The 22,444-nt window shown below is 50.0% G+C and overlaps 1 protein-coding gene across 1 annotated transcript; it reads right to left on the bottom strand.

Annotated features, from left to right (window-relative positions):
- Window positions 1-762: 762 nt before the first annotated feature.
- Window positions 763-21,927, bottom strand: ERBB3 (erb-b2 receptor tyrosine kinase 3). Its single transcript, XM_055577499.1, has 28 exons — window positions 21,595-21,927; window positions 18,026-18,177; window positions 17,321-17,507; window positions 16,492-16,617; window positions 15,816-15,881; window positions 15,530-15,648; window positions 15,280-15,421; window positions 13,225-13,338; window positions 13,008-13,128; window positions 10,716-10,789; window positions 10,450-10,540; window positions 9,805-10,010; window positions 9,348-9,477; window positions 9,051-9,141; window positions 8,673-8,827; window positions 8,221-8,274; window positions 7,738-7,879; window positions 6,922-7,041; window positions 5,752-5,850; window positions 5,373-5,558; window positions 5,050-5,205; window positions 4,725-4,800; window positions 4,396-4,542; window positions 3,975-4,072; window positions 3,696-3,884; window positions 3,469-3,540; window positions 2,753-3,047; window positions 763-2,567 (listed from the first exon to the last, which is right to left on the bottom strand). Exons 1-28 carry the CDS (start codon window positions 21,674-21,676, stop codon window positions 2,047-2,049), a joined length of 4,011 nt encoding a protein of 1,336 aa, XP_055433474.1. The 5' UTR covers window positions 21,677-21,927; the 3' UTR covers window positions 763-2,046.
- Window positions 21,928-22,444: the final 517 nt, after the last annotated feature.

Raw genomic sequence — 22,444 nt, 5'->3', positions numbered from 1 at the left:
CACGAGGGGAAGCGTGGTTTCTCCCGGAAAAACCATATCCACCAGGAACGCCGAGCGATAACCCTTAATAGAGAGGGGCGGGGTAAGGGAGGAGGGGCGGAGCTACGGCAGGGAAATAGGTTTGGAGGCTGAGGGGCGGGGTGGAGCCGTAGCGAGTTGGGAGGATCGTAATAAGGGTGGGGAGGTGGGTTACGCCCTTCCCTGAGTCCCTGGAGCTACCGGCGAGACCTGCCGGGCCAGTCCTCTAGTCCTCAGGTGCTGGGAGAACCGGGAGGGGCAGAGCGGGTGTGGAAAGAGATCGGGAATCCGGGAAGCAGGGGCTGCTTGGGCAGCCAGATTTCTGAGGGATTATCCCGATCTAGAGACCGGACTCTCACTGAAGATGGCACTGTTGTTCCAACAAGTTTTGATGGCCATCTGGGGGAAGTGTTCACAGACTTTTTTTTTTAAGAGAATGAGTTTTAAAACATGAATTTCAGTATTCTACCTCTTAGGGCTTTTTCTAACTGCCCCGAACGCGTTATTTGTTTTGTTATTCCCAGTCGGTTGCCCTATAGAGATTTCATAGTAAAACCCTAAAATGAAAAGGACTGTGCTCTATGCTCGTCTTAAGGGAATAAGGAAAAGTAGGGATGGAGAAAGTGACATGGGGCCCAGTAGGATTGTCAAGAGACAGAAAGAAGCATCCACGGCTGAGGGACAGGGGAAAAGAGTGTTCTATCTCATACACTTTGACAGGTTTTCATTTGACAGACAGAAAGCTGCAAAACTTTGGCATTTTTATTCAGACGTATAAAAACAAAACAAAAAATTTCAGGGATAAAAACATACCCCAGTTTCCCATCCAAAGGGACAGAGGTCTGAAGCTGGGTCCTCTTTCTTATCCCTACTGGAAGCTTCCCACGAGTAGATGAGAATAGCTCCTGAAAGTGGCTCTTGGGACCCCTGTGAATCTGTCCCTTGGGTGGAGCTCATATACAGCACATGTAGGCTACGGTTTACACAGAGATGTCTATAGTTATTTTTCCTTCTGACCACCCCCTTCCACTTCTAGGATAAGAGGTCAGGGTGAAGGAGGAGGCTACAGTAGTTGTTGGAGTTAGACTTGATTCAGTGCAAAAACAAGAAGACAATGCCCCTTATCAGGGCTCTGGCTTACATCAGTTTTCCTTGATACCTTACAGTAAGAGCACATGCATTGGAAGATTTTGAATCATGGACCTGCTACTTGATTTACTTAATCTCTTTAAGGCTCCTCTATCCATGGGATTCTCCAGGCAAGAATACTGGAGTGGGTTGCCATTCCCTCCTCCAGGGGATCTACCCGACCCAGGGTTTGAACCCGTGTCTCCTGTGACTCCGGAATTGCAGGCAGATTCTTAACCCACTGAGCCATCAGGGAAGTCCCTCTTTAAGGCTCAGTTTCCTTATTTGTAAAATAGGATAATACCTAGGTCACAGAGTTGGTGTCAAGGATGAAATGAGATAACTATAGGTAAAGTTTAGCAGGATGCTTGGCACATAGTAAATGCTCAATTAATAGTAATCATTAATATCTACTCCCAACCTCTTTCTTCACAAGATTTCACTTCTCATTATTTCTGCGGGATTAAGGATCGTAAGCCAAAATTTTCCTTTCCCCTGCCGGGTTCCCCTCTTTCCTCTTCCTTTAAAGTCTAAAGGGAAATAAAGGCATACTTTAAAGCCTAGTGTCAACAAGTCAGAGTCTAAGAAAAGGGACAAGAGTAATCCTTCATATCTCCAGGGAGTTCCCCTGAGGAAGCTGAGGAATGGGATTGGGAAAGCACACAAAATAGGGAAAACCATCTCCTTTCCTGGGATCAGGAAAGAGAAAAAGTGCACAGCTGGCTACATAACCACAAGAAATTTGTGTCAAAGTGTTTAAGGCCTCCAAAGTTTGAATGGAATTGTCTAGGACTAGGAAATGGGGCTGAGACCTGTGAGGGAGAGAGACCAAGAAGAGAGTTACTCTCCAGAGGCACTAGCTGCCATCAAATGCTCCCTGAGCACCTCAGTGAGCAGGGGTTATATTCTCTGGGCATTAGCTTTGGGGAAAAGCCTGCTATGCCAGTAATCAGGGTTATCAAAGGCAGAGTCAGTGGCTTCTAAACTACGTAAAGTTTTGAGGCGGGCATAGTGGACCTGGGGACCATGGAGTACAGGCCCCTGGAAAGCTCTCATTTCTTCATACCCTTGCTCAGAGGCTGGGCATGCATCCATGGCTGCATAGTCCCCCCCAGGACCTCCTCCACCACGTCGCCGATTCATATATTCATAGTCCTCATCTGGAGTTGTGCTGGCATTGGGCATGTTGGGCACGGGGTTGAGCGGGCAACTCTGTGTGCTGCCCAGGGAGGCACTGAGGTCTGATCCCACATCCATGTACTCATAACCCAGCTCCTCGAGGGAACTTGGCCTAGGAGGACGAGATGGACTGCACCTTCTCCTCCGGTTCATGTATTCATATTCCTCATCATCGTCGTCTTCTGTACCCAGAACAGAACTGAGACCCACTGAAGAAAGGGTGCCTTCCCGGGAGGAGGTACCTAGGGGTAGAGAAGAAAGGCTAGGTATGTGGTATTACTTCATGGTAATAGGCAGTGGGGAGTAGAAGGGTGTTAGGAAAAAATGACTGGGGAAGGATATGCTCAGAGAAGACAGAAGGATTAAGAGGAGCCTGCAAAAGGAGGATTAGAGAAAGATTTGAGGAAAGCACTGCAGAATCAGGCACCTTTGATGTGTGCATCTGGCATGACATAACCATTGACATCCTCTTCCTCTAACCCTGGTGGGGACTGTGGGGTGACAGGAGTAAGCAGGCTGTGGCGCTGGGAATGGTAGGCACTGTCTCCTCTTGGCCGCGGGCTCCGGCTCCGGCTTCTACACATAGACACCTTCTCCTGGAGCTCGGCCTCGGAACCTGTCACATGGCCCTCCGATGATTCTGATGCCAGGCGTCCCCGTGGCATTGGGTGCAGAGAGGCTGGACGGGGGTACCGTTCATTGCCTCCAAAAACTGCAGACTCCTAAGGAGGAGAATAATTCATGGTGAATTACACAGAAACGAGGGAAGAAGAGAAATTTGTCTAGAAAGAGATTGGGCTGTTCAGCACCTTCTATTTTGTAGGACCCTGATCAAACCGGAGATTTCCAAAGTCTCCCCTGCTACTCCCTACCAATCTTAAGGCACTGCCACCCAACCTCTTGGTATCCTCTTTTTTAATTTTTTTAAAAAATGTTTTATTTTATATTGGAGCCTAGTCGATTAACAATGTTATGTTAGTTTCAGGTGTACAACAAAGTATGTTCATCTATTCTTTTTCAAATTCTTTTCCCAACTAGGTTGTTACAGAATCTTGAAGCAGAGTTCTCTGCCCTATACAGTAGGTACTTGTTGGTTATCCATTTTAAATATAGCATCTTGGCCTCCTCCTAAACAGACCTTACCTGGCCAACCTCTCCAAGATTTCCCTGGTTCATAGGCATATATCCAGATGATGGACTTACAAGGCTCTGGCTCTAGGATGAAAAAAGTGAGGAAAAGGTTTAGATTAAGAAAGAAATCTGCTCACTACAGAGGCCTTTGAGTAATTAATATGGACATCTGTGGGGTTCATGAGGGTGCAGGTGTGCAGATGGCTTATAAAGTCTTAGGAAACTGGAAAGTGTCTTACCCCACGTGGTCTATTAAGTGTTCCAATTGGCAGGCTAAGGGCAGAGCCTAGTGTGGTTGCCAGATTCTCCTCCTCTGCCTCCAACTCCAGGTCCAGGTCTAGTTCTGGCTCCAGCTCTACTTCCTCCAGTTCCTTGTTTGTCAGAGGTGGGGGCTCTGCCCCAGGGGTAATTCCAGGCCCACTCTCTCTCTATGAGACCAGGTGATTGTTAAGATAGATCCTGGCTCCAGCCAAGTTCCCCTTTCTAGATCTCCTTGGCACCTCCGGGTCCCTACTCACCTTTATGACCAGATAGCGTGGTGGGTCTCGGGCCATCCTGGTGAACTCATTGGCTAGTTCTTTAAAGGTTGGGCGAATGTTCTCATCAATCATCCAACCTGGGGATAAGATGTAGGAAGCAGAGCCATAAGAGGAGAGTGGAGTAGGGAGTAGGGAGGGAAGTCACTTAGAAAATAGCCAATGCTCTGTTCCCTTGTCTTTGTGTGGAGAGCCTGACATCCAACAGCATCACAATAATGTGGAAAGTGCTTAATGTTTATTGGGCAGAGACCATCTGGGGCATGCACTGCTGTTCTGGGTGTTCACTTTTCACCACTGAGCATTGTTTATCTGTGCCCTTATTTTTCTTTTTTCTTCAGTTCAATGAAGCAATAATGAAGTTTAAAAAAAAAAAAAAGGCTGAGATCAGCAGGTAACTCACACTTGACCATGACCATGTAGACATCAATGGTACAGATCTGGGGCTGTGCCAACCGCTCCCCCTTCTCCAGCAGGTCTGGTATTTCAGCCAGTCGCAGCCCTGCATAGGGCTCTGCCCCAAAGGTCATCAGCTCCCAAACTGTCACTCCTGGTATAGGAAGACATGACTAGTTGATGGCAAAATAGTAGACATGGGCATGCAGATTAAGGGAAGGCAGAACTTGATCTGACCCAGGATCTGAAGGGCTTAGAGATTCTAAGAAAGGGTCTCAAAAGGCAACTTTGGAATTTGGACTATTAATCTTATGGTGGGCATCCAGATGGACTGACCATAGCTCCAGACGTCACTCTGGTGTGTGTATTTCCCAAAATGGATACTCTCCAGGGCCATCCACTTAATTGGAGTCTGAGGGATCAAAGACAAAAGCATTACCAGCTGATTTCTACACATTGTGTTAGCATTTCTAAACCCAGGTTCTCCATTGTTCTTTCCTTTTTTGTTCTCTAAACTTTTATTTCTGGCATCTCCAGGTTCCTCTCCTTGAACTGCCCCTGCAGCATCTGATGGCCTCTGAAGGAGACCACAGAGCACTCAGTCCCTATTCCCATGCTTCAGTCCACTCCCACTCCTTACCCAGCCTTCGCATCACCTTACCTTGGCTTCATTGTACAGTAGCTGCTTATCATCAGGGGGCAGCAAGTCAGCAACCCCAAAATCTGCCACCTGAACCTGGCTGGGTGATTTTAGTAGCACATTTCGGGCAGCCAGGTTCCTATGCACCATGCCATGTTCTTCAAGGTAGTACATTCCCTGTAGGGAAGGAAGTTTTCTCAAGGTTGGAGAAATTGGTTCTCAATTGAGCCCCAGAATCACTTCAAACCCTCAGGTACCTCTCAACACTTCCAACCCCCTGGGCCCCTCCCTGCAGGCCCATAGGCAGTTCCATCTTAAAACTTCTCCAGGCTCCTCGCACTCACTTTGGCAATTTGTACTCCCCAGTTGAGCAGCAGCTGCGGCCCCAGCGCCCCACGGTGTTGTCTCACGTGATCCAGCAGGGAGCCCAGAGGCAAATACTGAGTGACGAGCTGCAGAGATGACCCTGGACACAGTCCCAGCAGCCGTACAATGTGGGCATGGTCAAGGCTGCCAATGGCCAGCATGTGCTGAAAGACACAACAAGAAAGGTCATCCTGGGAACAGACAGGTTCACATAAAACCAGACCAGGGCTCCCCCAACATTCAGGGACATCTCTGTGGCTAATATAGTACCTGCTAACACAAGACCGTGTTTCTACATAATTGTATCTAACAGCTATCCTCTCTTAGTGGCACACCGAACACCCTGCCTTCACTTACGTCTGTCACAGCTTGAAAACTTTGCCGTCCGCTCTTGTCCTCAATGACTTTAATGCAGACTGGAATCTTGATTGATTCACCCTCAGGAATCCACACGCCCTGGGAAGTTTTGGGCAGGAGTCAGCCTAAGGTCATTCTCCCCAGGCTACTCCTTTCCCTGGACCTTTTTTTTCTTTTTCCAGTTTTATTGAGGTATAATTGACATATACCACTGTATATGTTTAAGATGTACAGCATAATGACTTGACTTACATGTATCATGAAAAGATTACCACAATAAGTTTAGTGAATATCCATCATCTGAGACAGAAACAAAATTAAAGAAATAGAAGTTTTTTTCTTATGATGGGAAATCTTAACTTTTAAGAGGATTTACTTTCTTAACTACTTTCATATATAGCATACAGCAGTGTTAATTACATTTATCGCATTTTACATCACTTAGTGGGCTTCCCAGGTGGCTCAGCGGTAAAGAATTCGCCTGTAATATAGGAGCTGCAGGATATGCAGTTTCAGTCCCTGGGTCGGGAAGATCCCCTGGAGAAGGGCATGGCAACCTGCTCCAGTATTCTTGCCTGGAAAATGCCATGGACAGCGGAGCCTGGCAGGCTACAGTCCACAGGGTCGCAAAGAGTCGGACACAACTGAAGCAACTTAGCATGCACCCACATTACTTAGTACATATTTATCTTATAACTAAGTTTATACATTTTGACTGCCTTCATCCAGTTCCTCCTCCTCCTACCCCAGTGGAGAACCTGGGCTTCCCTGGTAGCTCAGAGGTTAAAGCATCTGCCTGCAATGCAGAAGAGCTGGGTTCGATCCCTGGGTTGGGAAGATCCCCTGGATGAAGGAAATGGCAACCCACTCCAGTATTCTTGCCTGGAAAATCCCATGGACAGAGGAGCCTGGTGGGCTATATACTCCATGGGGTAGCAAAGAGTTGGACACGACTGAGCGACTTCACTTTCTTTCTTTTCTACCCCACCTCTACTTCTGGTAACCTTCAATCTCTCCAATCTGATCTCTTTTTTTCTGAGTTTGCTAGTTTTTGAAGTCAGACCTAGAACACTATTAAAAGGTATGGAATGAAAAGATCTTTCCCCGATCTCTCTCCTCTTTGCCCTAGATCCTTTCCCCACCTCCCCAAACTTCCTGTGGGCCACTCACTTTGTGTACAGTTCCGAAGATGCCGGAGCCCAACACTTTAAGCTTCCTCAGCTCTGTTTCTTTGAAGACTCGGGCCAAGACTTTGTTAGCCTTCTCACTGGGATCCAGAGGCTCTACACTCTGCAGAACAGATGGGAAGGAGGTACTCAGGAAAGCCCACTCCCATGTCCATCTCCAACCCCCTCGCCCCAGGTGCCTGCCAAGAGCAGCGAAGCCTGAAGGGGTGGGAACAGGAGGAGAAATGTCTCTAGTCTTAGAAAACATTTCAGGCCTATTGGGGAATAACAGACCTTGAGGACTGAGGAAGTTGTGTTCATGAGATCAGGAATCAAGAGGGTTGGATTTTCACTTTGATAGGGGGGTAGCGGAGAGGGTTGGTAATACTATCACGTTGATTAATTTTTCAAACTTTGAATTTTTTATTTTATATTGGAGTATAGTCAATCAACAATGTTGTGATAGTTTCATGTGAACAGAGAAAGAACTCAGCCATGCCTTGAGTACTTTTATACATTTTCTGATTTTCAAAGCATTTTCACATACATCATCCCCTTTTACCCTTACAGCTATCTTGTAAGGATGAGTGTTATTGTTTCCTCTGTATATGTGCATAAACAGGCAGAGAAGGAAGGTAACTTCTTCAAAGTCACATGGCAAATTAATGGCAAAATCAGGAGTCTCCCATTTCTCTGGGCAGAGTCCTTTCCGGTGGACCATACTACCTCCTTGAAGAAAGGGATCAAGGCTCTGGGGAAGGAAGAGGCTCTCCAAGGGTGATGGTATCGGGCACGTTTCCAGGGTAAGATAGACACTCACCTCCCCCCGTTCCAGGTAGCGCCTCATAGCCCTCTTATTCTGAATCTGGCGTCCACGCCAGTAGAGAAAAGTGCTGCCCAGGATCAGGAAAGTCACTGCCAACCCAACTACCACTGTTAAGGCCATTGCCAGATGGGTTTTGCTGTAGGACAGAGAAGTCCAGAATTATCCTTGGTCTACGCTTCCTGTACAAATGTCATTTATACCTGTACTAAATGTATAAGACAGATCTTGGGCAAGAAGTTAGCATGCACATTTGCGTATATCCTTGAACGATGAAGGGGCTAACCTCAATCTCCACCCCAAGACTACTGCAAGCTAATTATAGGAAGGGAAGGCCAGAAACCTGGATTCTTGTGTCCCTGAGTCCCATGATAGTAGCCTATATATAGAAGGCCAGAATGAATAGACTCAACTCTTTGCAGGAAGTAACTGCCCTTCCCCAAATATCCCCAGCTCCCTATACCTCTAAGCCCACCATACCTGATTAGTGGCAGCAGTTGGCCTAAACAGTCTTGTAGCTCTGGTCCCTTACACCTGGAGAAGAAAGTCAGCTCCTTAAATGGGAGCTTGGGAGACTCCCACTGGAGGCTCAATTCCAACAGCCTCAACATATAACATTGTTTCAGACCCTTCCATGGCATCCAGTCCCGGAGCCCAAAGCATATCCCAAGACATGGCCCCCATCTCTGGCTCAGCAACCCTCCCTGAGTCCCTCTCTTGCATGAAACTCCCCTGAATTGAGGCTATTCCAGGTCTCAAATTGTGGTGTCATTCTGAGCAGCTACTGAGTTTCCCTTTCTCTAGTCCTTCACTACACAGCTGGGAGTGGTTCTTACATCATAGTTCCTTTCTGGTCTCCTCAGGCTCTACTTTCCCCCTAGTTCTGTGCTGCTATCCCTCCTCCAATACCCTTTTATCATCCCATCACTGACCCCTGGGTGCAGTTCTCATGACAGGGCCGACATTCATTCTGAGCATCTGGGTACTTGTAGATGGGGCCCTTGGCACCGAGGACTCCAAAGGGGCAGCTGCTCACACAGTGGGGCCCATCTCGAAAATGGGCACACTGGGCACAAGCATCAGAGCCCTGAATGGAAGAGAGATGGTCAGGAAGTATGGGATCCCAAGATCAACTCTATACTCCCAACAAGAACTCACCCAGTCATTCGGTTTCCTCCAGCCTCAGGCCCTAGCATCATCTGGCCTCCCTGTGCCTCTCTAAGGCCTTGAATTTTGGCCACAGCATTCCCTAGACCCTCCAGGGCAGCCCTGCCCTCTCTCCCATAGAGATCCTGGTGCTGCTACTGTACCGAGCCATTGCACGTGACAGTGCCCTCCATGGGTTGGCATTCCTGGTGGCAGGAGAAACACTCAGCTTCATGGGCAAACTCACGAGGCTCCCTGGGGTGGGGTGGGGCAGGAGGTAAAGAGAGGGGAGTCACTTCCAAGGCCTGACCTGCCCTGATCCCCCAACCACAGGGCCTCCTACCTAATTCCCACCAAGGCACATGCAGAAAGTTATCTAAAGGCTTTCAGGTGCCACCTGAACATCTTTCTCCCAGGGCCCAATCCCCCTACCCCTTCTTGACTCTCTCCCCTCACTGTACCCGTTCAAGAAGTTGCAGTGGGTGACACAGACACCTCCTCGGCTGTAGTTCTGGCAAGATAGGCACTGGCCAGGGCCTGGGCCCCAGCATCCTCCAGAGCACAGTGGATCACACACTTTGCCCTCTGCCACTGGAAAGGAAGGGCTGAGTTAGGAGGAGCCTGAGGTCTCCTAACAAGCCTTTTCCTTACTCTTGCTCATTACTGCTGCTGCTGCTAAGTCGTTTCAGTCATGTCCGACTCTGTGCGACCCCATAGACAGTAACCCCACAGACCAGGCTCCTCTGTCCCTGGGATTCTCCAGGCAAGAGTACTTTTGTTCATTACTGTTTCCAGCCTAATGTCCCCCTTTCCTTGGCTCCATCCCTTATCTGTTCTCCCACTTGCAGGGCAGAGCAGTCCTTACACCCCTCTCGCACCTGACTCCCCCACCCATCTGTCCTGGGCCCTTTCTCTCACCGCAGTCTCTGCGGGGCCGATTATGCTTGATGTCCAGCCTCTCTTCTGAAGGCCCCCGAAGCAGCCTGGTCCAGTTCAGGGAATGGTGGTAGCAGAGCTGCCTGTTGGCACTGATGTAGATACGTCCAGCACTAATTTCTTTCAGGGATCGGAAGCCCAGAGATGTTACATTCAAGTTCTTCATGATCAACAGTGAGAAGCCCCGGCTGAGAGCAAGGAGACCAGATGAGAGGGGAGACCACAGAGGAAAAACTGACCATGCTTTGGATTCATTTTCCTTCAACAAATTTGCTCTGAACTAGTCACTGAGAGGGACTTCCCCTCCTGTAGTCTTTGCCCCCATCAAACTCCCACTGTATAAGTCGCTCAGTCATGTCTGACTCTTTGTGACCCCATGGACTATACAGCCCATCAGGCTCCTCTGTCCATGGGATTCTCCAGGCAAGAAAGCTGGAGTGGTTTGCCATGCCCTCCCAGGGGATCTTCCCAACCCAGGGATCGAACCCACATGACATCTCTGTCTCCTGCATTGGCAGTTAAGTTCTTTACCACTAGCGCCACCTGGGAAGCAGGTGTGAGACCAGGCCTTATATTTCACTCAAGATGCCTAAGAAACAATTCTTTGCCTCCACACCTCATACTCACTTGTAGAGGCTTCGGCCCCCAATGGTCGTCAGGTTGGAAAAGACACTGAAGTTGTGCATGTGGGGAGGCCAGGATTGGATGTTCAGGTAACCTGAGGGGACAGAGAAGGGTGTATGAGTGGGGAGTCTCTCCCCTTCCCTTCTCAGCTTCACCTGGTCCTTCCCCTGCTGCTTGGGACACGATTTTCTCAAGTGGTTACACTGCAGTTTGTACCAGTGGTTCATCTAGCCCTCTCAGAAAGGGTGTCCTCTTCCCCTTCCACTCACCTGTGATCTCCCGCACTGTCCGAAAGACATTGAGCTTCTCAGGGTCCAGAGCAGGGATCTTGTGCCAGGGGTCTCTGGGGAGAACAGTGAAAACCAGTCAACAAAGTAGAAGCATAACCTAGTAGCAGTAAGCATGCCTAGTTTCCAAATACCATTCTTCACGAGAGCCAGCTTGAGCGAATCAAGAATAACTGAACTGGTTACCTGGAATAATGATTTTAAGAGACTATGAAACATTGACTAAAACAAGTATCCACACAGATTAAACACACCAACACATAAATAAATAGGAAGGAAAGGCTCTGCCTAATACCAGAATGCCAACAAATTGGCATTTATTTGTGAGGGACAGGAAGGCCTGGTGTGCTGCCGTCCATGGGGTCACAGAGAGTTAGACACAACTTAGCAAGTGATCAACACAACAACAATGGAGTTAGAAAATCATCATTTGGCAATTCTCATAAAAACTGGTTCGGGGGACTTCCCTAGTGGTCCACTGGCTAAGACTCCACACTTTCAATGCAGGGGGCCTGGGTTTGATCCCTGATCAGGGAACTAGATTCCACATGCCACAGCTAAGACCTGGCATAGCCCAATAAATATTTAAAACACAAAAAACTGCTTCAAGCAAGTATCTCCCCAAAAGATATTTAATTGAAAAGGGAAAATAACTTTACTGTAGAAAAGCTGGCAGACACCACCTTAACCAAATGACCAGAGGCATCATCACCAGTAATGGGACAGATCAATATCATGTGCCTTCTTGATATGATGCATGGAGAATACGTCTGTAGTATTATTAAAAATGCCTAACTTGAGTGGGAGGGGACATAGGTAAACCTGTGGCTGATTCATGCTAATGTTTGGTAGAAACCAACATAATACTATAAAGCAATTATCCTTCAATTAAAAACAAATTTTAAAAAGAGGTACAGATTTACAATTACAAAATAAGTCACAGGGAGGTAACATACAGCATAAGGAATATGGTTAATAATAATGTAATGATTTTGTATGGGGACAGGTGGTTACTAGACTTGTGGTGATATTATAGTGCATTTAAATGCCAAATCACTAGGCTGTACATCTGAAATCAATGTAATATTATATATCATCTATATTTCAACAAAAAAGAATTATGTAAAAAAAAAAATGCCTAACTTGAATCTAAGTGTGAGGAAAACATTAGACAAACCCAAACTGAAGAACACTCTACCAATCACCTGACCTGTACTCATCAACAATGTCAAGGAATAAAATTAAAAAAAAAAAAGAAAAAACAATGTCAAGGACATGAACTGTTACAGATTAAAGGAGACTGAAGAGACAATGGATGCACATGCATGATCTGGGACTTTAGTAAGACAATTAAGAGAAATCTGATTGACATCTGTAGATTAGAGAACATTTTGTATCAGTGCTAATTTCTTGATTTAAACAAATGTACTGTGGTTAAGTTAGACAATGTTCTTGTTTTCAAGGAATACACCCTGAAATGTCACTGGGGTGAGAGGACACCATGTCTGGAAATTTACCTTCAAGTGGTTCAGAAATACAAGAGCATATATAATGAGTGTGTGTGTGTGTGCGCCCATGTGATGTGTAGAGAGAGAAATGATAAAGCATATGGTACACTGTTTAGAGAAGGAAATGGCACCCCATTCCAGTACCTTTGCCTGGAAAATGCCATGGATGGAGAAGCCTGGTATGCTACAGTCCATGGGGTCGCAAAGAGTTGGACACGACTAAGTGACTAAGTGACTTCACTTTCCTTTCCTTTTTTTATGGTACACTATTAACACTTGGGGGATCTGAATAAAGAGCATATGGAAAATCTTTATACCACTTTTTGCAACTCTAGATATAATATTGTCCAAAGACAGGTGGTCCTAATGTTTCTCTCCCTCTCACACACAAACACTCACTGTAAACGCTGTCCTATGGACTGGAATGTCCCTTGCTCTTTGTGGCTCCATACCAAGGAGCAGAACTGGGTGAAACAGCTGGAAGTCATGGGGAGACAGATTTTTATCCAATTTAAGAATATTTAGAAGCCTTTAAGAAGGAGGACACTCTGTCCCTGTCCCTTGCCATGCAGTTGGCTGGGTTGCTCCGGGGTGTCTGAGGGGATTCAAGCCCTGGGGATTAAGCACTGCCAGGTCCTTTGTGACCTTTAAGATTTTATAATCTAACCTCCTGATCAGCTCCCCATATGAAGGCTTGAACCAGTGCAAGGAACTGTGAGGGGACTGCTGGGGTGGGGGATCAGAGGATGAAAACAGGATCTCTAACCCATTGAGGCCAGTGATAAGAAAGTCCAGGTTGCCCAGGATCTTGGTGCAGTTCACGAATCCATCAATGTTGCTCGAGTCCACAGTCTGGAAGCGGCTCCCGGAGCCTGTCCCCTCACAGGCTGCAAATAGAAGAAGCTCAGTGTGGGGATGAGGGGTCTGGGGTGAGTCAGGGGAAAGGGTCTCTCGTCACCAACTCCTTTCCATCTCTTACTCACCTTTCGGGCACAGACCCCCACAAGGTTCACATATCTTGAGTCCATTTTTATCTACTTCCATCTTGTCAGGAGGACAGGCCCTGACACAAGACGTCTGATCCACCACAAAGTTATCTAGGAAAGAGGAAAGAGATGAGAGAGGAACACTGCCAACTACCAGCTGAACCGCCTCCCTCCTCATCTGCATGGATTTGCTCCAGTTGACCACCGGAGGTTCCTCAAGTGCTGGATTCTAAGCATGGATTAGAAACGCCCTTTGCTCTTTGGATCCAAAAAGCAGAACTAGGAGCAATTGGTGGAAGTCATGGGGAAATAGATGGGGGGAACAGGACATAGGGGCCATTTGTTAAGGGTGATGATGATCACAACCCATTGCCCTTTACACTCTCAATTAACCTCCCAACTTGATCCATTTCACCTCCTAAAATCGCATCTAGGGAATTTCCTGGCAGTACAGTGATTAGGACTCCGTGCTTTCACTGCTGAAGGCTCGAGTTCGATCCCTAGTCAGGGACATGGCCAAAAAAAAGAAAAAATTTCATCTAAAACCCTGGTTCATACTGTGGGAAGAAGCACACCTTAAGGGGTAGGATGTGCTTACCCCTGGGGTAAGATGTATAGCAGGAACCAGCCTGGCAACATGGCCAGGACTGCCACTCAAAATAATCACCATTGATTTAACGTTTTATTTAGCCTTCATTTATACCCTTGAAGTCGATAAAGTCTTGCCACATTTTATTAGTGAAGTTGGAAGATGTATCATTTGTTTGTTGTTCTTTCCCCTCCCCCAATATTAAACTGTGAAATTTGATTTGTTTAAACTCTGGATGAATCATAGCTTAGTTTGCATGTCCAGCTAATTTGTTTCTATACATTTTCTTTGATTCTCTTTCTCCTTCTCTCAGGGTATTTACCCAATATATATATGTGTGTGTATATATGTATAGATACATAAATAGATAGATAGATCTTCCTAAAAGTCTCTTGAGGTGCAAGTTTCTCTGTTTTGTTTTTCTCTGTGATTTTATGGACATGATGCTGAGATTCAATCACTACATAAAACACCCGGCTGTGAAAACAAAACAAAAAACCCAAAGGACTGTTTTTTCCACCAGCTCCGGGGAAGCAATGTGTCAGTCGGATGCTGGTTTCAGAAAGATTCACTGTTCCTTCCATTCTCTGTTCCTCTGTTTCCTCTAGAAAGAAGTTGATCCTAGTGATTTCAGCCCATGAATTAAACAGGACAAAATAACAAATGTGTGGAATTCATATTTTTCTAAAGGAAACTTAAAAACTGCTGCTACATATTATATATGAAATTGGTTTATAGCACATGAACACAGAATCCCAAGTTCAGTTTTGGTACTTCCTCTTTGTTTTCAGTCACATAGTACTTCCAAAGTCAAAATGAGAAGAAAAGCTCTTCTGTATCAAACCATCTATGCAATAAATGTTATATTTTAAAAACAGCAGGTTGCTGGTCACACACACACACACACAAATAAAATAAGATAAAATAAATAAAATCCTGTCAGGGACTTCCTTTGTGGTCCAATGGTTAAGACTCCGTGCTTCCAGTGTAAGGGGCATGGGTTCAATCCCTGTTTGGGAAATTAAGATCCCACATGCTGTGCAGTGTGGCAAAAACAATATTAAAAAAATAAAATGGATAGGACTTCCCTTGTGGCACAGTGGAAGGGAACCTGCCTGCCAATCCAGGAGACACAGGTTCAATCCCTAGGAAGATCCCACATGCAGTGAAGCAACTAAGTCTATGTGCCACAACTACTGAGCCTGAGCTCTAGCGCCCACGAGCCGCAGCTACTGAAGCCTATATGCCTAGAGCCCGTGCTTTTCAACAAGAGAAGCCACCACTATGAGAAGCCCAAACACTGAAACTAAGAGAAGACCCCGGTTCACTGCAAATAGAGAAACCCACGCAAAGCAATGAAGATCCAGTGCTACCATTCATAAATAAATAAATTTTTGTAAAAAATGGCTAAAAGAATAAAATCCTGGTTCTACTACCATTGTTCCTTCCCTTCAGACACTTACGGGGACAGCTGGCTACACACACTCCCCCATACTGATACTTGGTATGGGGATTGGGTTCCAACTGGAAAGTTAGCTTGTTGTAGACTAGAGGCTGTGGACACTGGCGTACACAGGCCCCACTGTCATTGAAGAGTCGGCAGGCCTAGGAACAGAGAAGGCTTATAAGACTCATGTTACATATGTACCCTAACTTCCTCCCCAAAGCCCACATCCCATTTCAGAACAGTCAGGTGGTGGCAACAGTACGTACAAAGCAGTCTGTGTTCTGAGGGCCTGAGCAGCCCCCTGCACACTCGTCATGGCAGCACTGGTTGGGGTTGGGCCCAAAGCAGTGACCATTACACTGTGGGGCACAGATAGTCTTGGTTACTGTAGAAGGAGAGAAAGCACAGCTGTCAGGGCTTCCTGGACTGTGTTCTGAGGCTCTCCCTCACCCTCTTGCCCTCTAGGCTCATCCCCACCCTCCTGACACAGTTGGGGTGGAAAAGGATAAGAAAGTGTACATGGAGTAGATGAAGTAAATGAAGTAGACCCACATGTCTGACAGTCTTCTGGTCCAGGACCCCAGCATCGCCCCTTGCAGGCCTCATGACAGGGGGGACCTGTTTGGGAGAGAAAAAAGCCGTCAAAAAGGCTTGCTCAAATCAACAGGGTATGATGTCAGCACACAGGCACCCAGTCCCGGGAAGTGAGGAGCCAGGGCGGTGTCCCTCCTTGCCCTCGCAGAGCAGGGCTGGGCTCAAGTGAACCTGTCAGCAAGGGGTGGAGCCGCGCCTCCACACCACCCACAGGGCGGCCAAGGGGAGGGCCTGGGGCACATGCCCGGCTCAGCCCAGTCTCAAGCCAGGAATTTGGTTCTTCTTGGCAAACTGAACTCAGTAGGAATAAGTGCAAGTGAGTGGACAGGGAGTGGCAGCCTGCAGTTGCGGGTAGGTGGGCTCCAAGAAGGGAGGATGCTGGAGTGGAAAGAGAAATGGATCTGGAGTCGAGACCTGGCTTCTCACTCAGCACAGAGCTCTTCAGCCCCTTTCCCTGGCACCCTGCGTCTGCAGTTCCGGTTCTAGGCGACCGACCTGCTTCCACCTGGCAAGCTCCTTGGGTTAGAGCCTGAGGTTCGTTCAAGGGAGACTGGGTTCAGATTAGGGACATACTGAGGAACGGAAGGGAGTCACTCTGGTTGGGTGGGGGGCAGTCTTGATCATAGCCACTCACAGGTCTTGCCATTGTTCTTCACTACTATCTCAGCATCTCGGTCCCGCACGATGTCCCTCCAGTCAATTGTGTCCATGTGACAAAGTTTCTCGTTCTTCTCAATGTAAACACCCCCTGACAGAATCTCTGAGGTAAGGAAGACCAGTGGGAGGGTCAGGAGCTAGTCAGGGGAGTCCCCCCTCTTCCATCCCTCCCCACCAGTCTGAGAGGCCACCCCAGTCAGAAGCAGGAGATGTGGGGCAGACAGGTACATCTAATTAAGTCCAAACTGCAGACGCCTTACAAGAGGAGGAGCCAGGCTGAAAGAAAGTCCTGCCTCCTCAGACACCTGTCCAGATCCGGTTGAGCCAGTGGGGGAGGGGAAGGGAAAGAAGGAGAGAAGATCCCTGACTCAAGCCCACACCCACACCCCCGCGTGCCCTACCTGCCTGTTTTTCAGCTGACTGGGACAGGGAGAATTTTAGTACCCAGCCTGTAGCCCTCTGGCTTGGGGGGCTGGTTCTTGGGGGTGGGGGAGGGATTCCCATTCCCAGAGAAGAAGGGACATTAAGGTACACTGTACTGAAGTTAGAGGAACGGGTAACAGCCCTGGCTCCAACTTCAGCCCCACCAAGACATGAGGGCCCTCCCCCGGGGCAAGATGCCCCAGCTCCCTGTTAGGGCTGTCTCTCTATTGTTCAAGGAGGAGTGGACCTTTACATCTTAGTGGTCAAGCTGGTGGGTGCTGTGAACGAGGCCCTTAGAGGGAGCAGTCTGGGGCCTTGGTCAAGGAGGCACCTGTCAGCAGGTGGGCTGAGGGCAGGCCTGGAAGGAATCACCAGGAACTGACCAGTGAGCTGAGTAAGGCGGAGCTGGCGCAGAGCGTGGCTAGAGTTGGTGTTGTAGTTCAACATGACAAAGATGGCAAACTTCCCATCGTAGACCTGGGTCCCCCGCACCACTCGGAGGTTGGGCAGTGGCAGTGTAGAGAACTCGTTCATGGCCACGAGGACATAGCCGGTCACTTCTCGAATCCACTGTGATGGAGCAGATCGCGTCGGTGAGAGGGACAAGAAATGGGGCAAGAAGTCTCAGTCCCCTTTCCCTCCCTAACTCCTCTAATTCTTTCCAAGTCCTATTTTGGAGTAAGGAATAGCAGGTGCCACATGACTTCTACAAGTGAAGATGGGCTGTGGAAATGGCTGAGAAATTCTAGGCTCCAAGCCTTTCCTTCCAAGGGCTCCTCATGCCAGGACGGTCTTTGCTTATCCCTGCCTCACCTCCCCAGGTGCCCCTCAGTCCCTGGTATAGAATCTACCCAACCCCTGTCCCTTCTCGTGGCCAGCCCTTGTGTATCCCCAGATACAGCCACCAGTCCACAGGCCCTAGATTCCAATCACTGCTCCATAAACACACAGGCTTGGATCTTAGAAACCACTGAGTTTTAGGAATGCTGAGCTCCAGCTCCAGCACAGGGTAGCCCCGGGGACAGGAAACAGGCTTCAATAAGGAGGACAAGGGGGAAGAAGTTGAGGGAGAAGGTCAGCGCTCTAACCTGCAGAAAGGAGAGGTCAGCGTTGTGTCCTGTGAGCACGATCTCCAGGTTCCCCATCACCACCTCACACTTCTCATAGAGCTTGTGCAGTGTCTGGTATTGGTTCTCAGCATCGCCAGTCACACTCAGCCCATTCAGAGTCCCAGGGCACACTGTTCCAAGTGGAGCGGAGAGTGGCAGGGGGCTGGACATAAGTTTTCAGCCCCATCCCCCCAAGACCACCCCCTTGGTCGCCCTCCTCTAGTAACACTCAACATGACCAGAAGGCAGCTGCCCCCAACCCTCAACCCTAGAGGCAGATACCAAGGCTGGACTGAGAGCTTTAACTTCCTCTTTTCCCAAGATCCCTTCACTATCCCCCTGAACAGAAAGGTGAAAAGATTTCCTTCTCCCACCTGGGCCTCCTCTGGGCCTCTTTGGGTACTACTTTGGGTGCTAAGGAGTTAATCAAGGAGGATGTGGGGTTGTTTTCCTCTCCCTAAGAAGAAGTTAGAAATGGACCACAACTTGGTTACCCTCCTCTTCCCCGCCCCCACTCCAACCGGGCACTTCTCTACCCCCATCCTGCCTCTCTAGGTCCTGGAATAAATATCTCTTTGGGGCAGCACACAGCCCCTATTGTGTCTAGGGAGGGTGGGATGGGGGCAGAGGGTGGGGGCAGTGCCTGGGGCCACAGTCCAGCCCACAATGAGGCAATTCTATCTTGGAGGAGGGGGCTGCTCCACCCTGTCCCCAGACACCCTGTCCTCAGCAGCAACCCCCCTCCACCCTCAAGCCTTGGGTTCAGACCAGTGACCTCACTAGTGGGGGGCCTCTGGCGGTGGTGGTGATGGTGGTAGTGGGGGGGTCAATGTAAGCTTTGTCTTTCAAGCTGGAAGACAGGGAGCTGGTTGCCTACCCCACACCCCCTCCCTAAACTCTGGCTTCTCTCTCACTCCTTTCCTCATCCCCACACATGCCAGCTCTCTCCACATCACACTTTCCAGCCCTAGAGTATTTTTCAGCAAATACAGAGAAGTTGGATGGAAACAGCAGTCGACTGCCACCAGTCTCAGCCTTCTACCCAATTTCATTGTCAGAGGAGATCCATTAAGAAGTCTTCCAACATCGCTCACTCACTCAATCCTCACTCGATGTCAGTCTTGGAGGTGCACTTTACTTTTAAGTGCGGAGGAGGACATGGGGGCTTATGGGCAATCTTGGACCCTGAAGCCCTACCCTGTCTCTCCTCTGGCTCGGTGAAAGGCTGCGGGGGAACGGGTAGATACCACCTGTTCCAGCCACCCTTCCCTGAGGCGGTGGCAGCTAGTGGGAGGCAGGAGTGGGACTGGAGGAAGGGAGATGGTGAGGCCCCAACCTCTCCTGGATGCACCCCTAGTCTGACCACTCGACCTTTGAGGGGCTCCCATTCCCCATCATTCCCCACGAAGGGAAAAGGGTGAGCTAGACCCAGCAGAGAAGTAAACAGACACGAGCTCCCAGAGGTGCCTGGGAACCCTAGGGTCCTTGGGTTGAAAAGAAAACCACTAGGAGGCTGGTCTTTTCTGCAACAGCCCCACCCCAACTCCCTTCTTGGCAGGACACCCCCTCTTCCAAGTCAAGGCGCCAACCTTTCTCCCCAGATAAAGGAGGAGCCAAGATTTCTGCACAGGGAAGCAGGGTGTGTGTGTGTACACACTCACACGCAGACAAACACGTACACAGCTCCCCTACTGGCCCAGAAGTCTCCACAGGTTCCGTCCTCGGGTTTCCTTGTTAGGAAGTATTGCAGGTGGCCCCATCCTTCCCACCTGCCCGCATGTGTTTGTGCAGACTTTGTGTCGAGCTGGGGAGACTACAGTGTTAGAGGTCCCAGTTCCCTGCCACCCTGAGGGTAAAGTCCATATTACACAAACAAGAGCAAAGGGCTGGGCGGGAAACTATGAACAACACCTCCGAGGAACCAGGCATCTAGGGGAGGAGAGGAGGGGGAGGGGAATTCAAAAGTCCCTGCTATACCCAGCGACCAGGGGCACTGGGAGGGCCAGTGTCACAGGCTCCCCTTTGGTAGAGAGCACTGGGGTGGGTCGCAACAAGAATCTTCAGCCCCTCCTCAACTAGAGGCCTTCTCCCCCAAGTCCCCCGCCCCCATCACCACCAGGACAAAGGGGCTATAGAAGGACTGAGACGGGGCCGGATGCCCAGAGGCTGCAGGAGCCAGATAAAGGGTAAAGAGACCCAACCATGCCTGCCTCCTGTCTCCCTCAGGGAAGGCGGCCAGGATCCGGGACTCCTGGGTTCACGGCTGAAGATTCCAGGGGTCTGAGCGGAACAGTGAGACAGTCACTTTACTCCATCTCTCCCACTCCAATCCCCAGACCCCCGCCCTCTACCAGCTGGGAGTGTTCACATCCCAAGATCCCAGGGTCTAAATTTAGGCCCAGCAACTGTGAGGGAAGCACAGGTGTTTCTCCCACTCCCACCCTGGGGAAGGGGCCCTGACAGTGCCAAACCTCAAGCTGAGATCTGGGGGGGAGGGGAGGAAATCAACAGAACTCCTCCAGTGCCAGCATCCCCAGCACCCCTCAGGTGTCCACCGCCCCGGAGACACCCCAAAGAGGGGGGCTTAGCTGGCATGGGAGTGGGAGAAGGAACAGAGGGGTGATCTGACTCTTGTCTAGAAGGCTGGAGACAGCCAGACAATAAACAGAATGGGAGTGGGGGTGAAGCTGGGTCTGAGAAGGACCCTCCCCAGGATAGGGGGCTCAGAAGACAGGACAGGTGCCCTGTCAGCCCTCAAGTTGGGGAGAGAAAAGGCAGAAATATAGTGGCTGGAAATTCTTCACCCTATAGCTCGTGGTCCAGGGCTCTGTACATAGTAGATGCTCAGTAAATATTGGTTAAATGATCTGGGGCTTAACAAAAAAAGTTTGGTCAAGTTGGGAACGAGCCAACTTTATTATTTTGAGAGAACGAGGGCAGTCAGCCTCTGCGTGGCCTCTCCCCCTGCTGTCGCCTGGACTTAGCCCCCAGGTTAATCTTCACTCTCCCCAGGGCAGGCCCACTCACGGAAGAGGAGGTGCCACTCTTGTTTTCCAACACTAGAGAACAACAACCTCCCCCCTTCCACAGCTCCGCCCTGTAGGCAAAACAACGAAACTGGAGCTTGCTGAGCCCCAGGGGCCAAGGAGGTCTGGAGCAAACCGAGACCCCCACCTCCGTGTCCCTCTTCCTCCAAGATCTCCACCTCCAATCACCCCCTCACGTTTACAGAATGGAGGTCCTAGTTCCCATCCCTGCAGGGTCCCTCAGAAGTGTGAATGGTTTCAGCATCCGCCGGAGAGACAAATCTGAGGGTCTGCGATGCGCCCAGGAGGCGGTGGCCGGGGGGCAGGTCCCGGAATCGCGTCCCCGCCCGGACCACGCCTAGAACCCCATCCTGACGGTCCCGGGCCCAGGGGGTCCCAGCCGGCGGGGGCTTCGCACCCCAGCCTCGCGCAGCCCAAGCTCCTGCCGCTGGCCTCCGGCACCCCACGAATCCGGCTCGGAATCCCGGGTTCGGAGCCCGCCAGTGCTCCCGCGCCGCTTACCTGCCTGCGAGTTGCCCACCTCGGAGCCCCGGGCCAGGCTGAGGAGGAAACCCAGCACCTGCAGAGCCCGGTTCACCCTCATGACTCCAGCGGAGGGTGAGGGGAGCCCAGCCCAAGCCGGCCGGGAAGGGCCCTGGACTAGGACATCGAAGCGAAGCCACCTGAGCCGCCAGCGACCCGGTAGCGGCGGCAGAGGAGGCTGCGAAGTGCAACCGGAGCCGGAGTCCGGGGCGGGATGGCAGGGGAGGAGTGGAGTCTGCGAGGGAGCGCAGGACGGAGCGCAGGGGGAGGGGGTGAGTCTCGGCCGCGCCCCCTCGGGCGCGAGGCTGGAGTAGTGATTGCCGGAGCTTCGGCGGCCCGCCCCGAGCTAGCGCGCCCCACGCCCAGTGCCCGGCAGTTTGGCCGCGCAGATCCTAAACGGCTCTCGCCCTAATTATTCTCCCAGAGTCCAAGATTCCGAACGCCCCCAAATACTTCCAGAGGAGAAAGGTAATGGGGGTGGGGAGCGAACGCTCCAAAGCCCGACCCCCTGCGAGTTGGCCTCGCCCACTAACCAAATCACTCAACTCCCCTAGCCGGTTGGGTCACTTGGGGGAGTTTCTGTCTCAATGTGTTTGCCTGTGTGTGTGTGTTTTTGAGGGGGAGGGTGTTTTTGTCGCCCGCTCAGGCCACCTCAGTTTCCCCGGAAGCCCCCTCCAAACCCCATAACTCATCCGCCCTGCCGAGGAACCCGAGCTCCAGAGGCCGCGTGAAATTGCACTGTCTCCGGCCGCTTCCTCCTCCAGACCCGGCGCCGGCCCGGCCTCTCCCGGGGATTTGGTAGGGGGGCGGGGGTGGCTTCCAGCCTGGG

Source organism: Bubalus kerabau, chromosome 1 (genome assembly GCF_029407905.1).
Source record: "Bubalus kerabau isolate K-KA32 ecotype Philippines breed swamp buffalo chromosome 1, PCC_UOA_SB_1v2, whole genome shotgun sequence".
In the NCBI taxonomy this organism is placed as follows: Eukaryota; Metazoa; Chordata; class Mammalia; order Artiodactyla; family Bovidae; genus Bubalus; species Bubalus kerabau.
The sequence above is the reverse complement of the archived record's forward strand: the minus strand, read 5'-3'. Positions and strand labels throughout refer to the sequence as shown.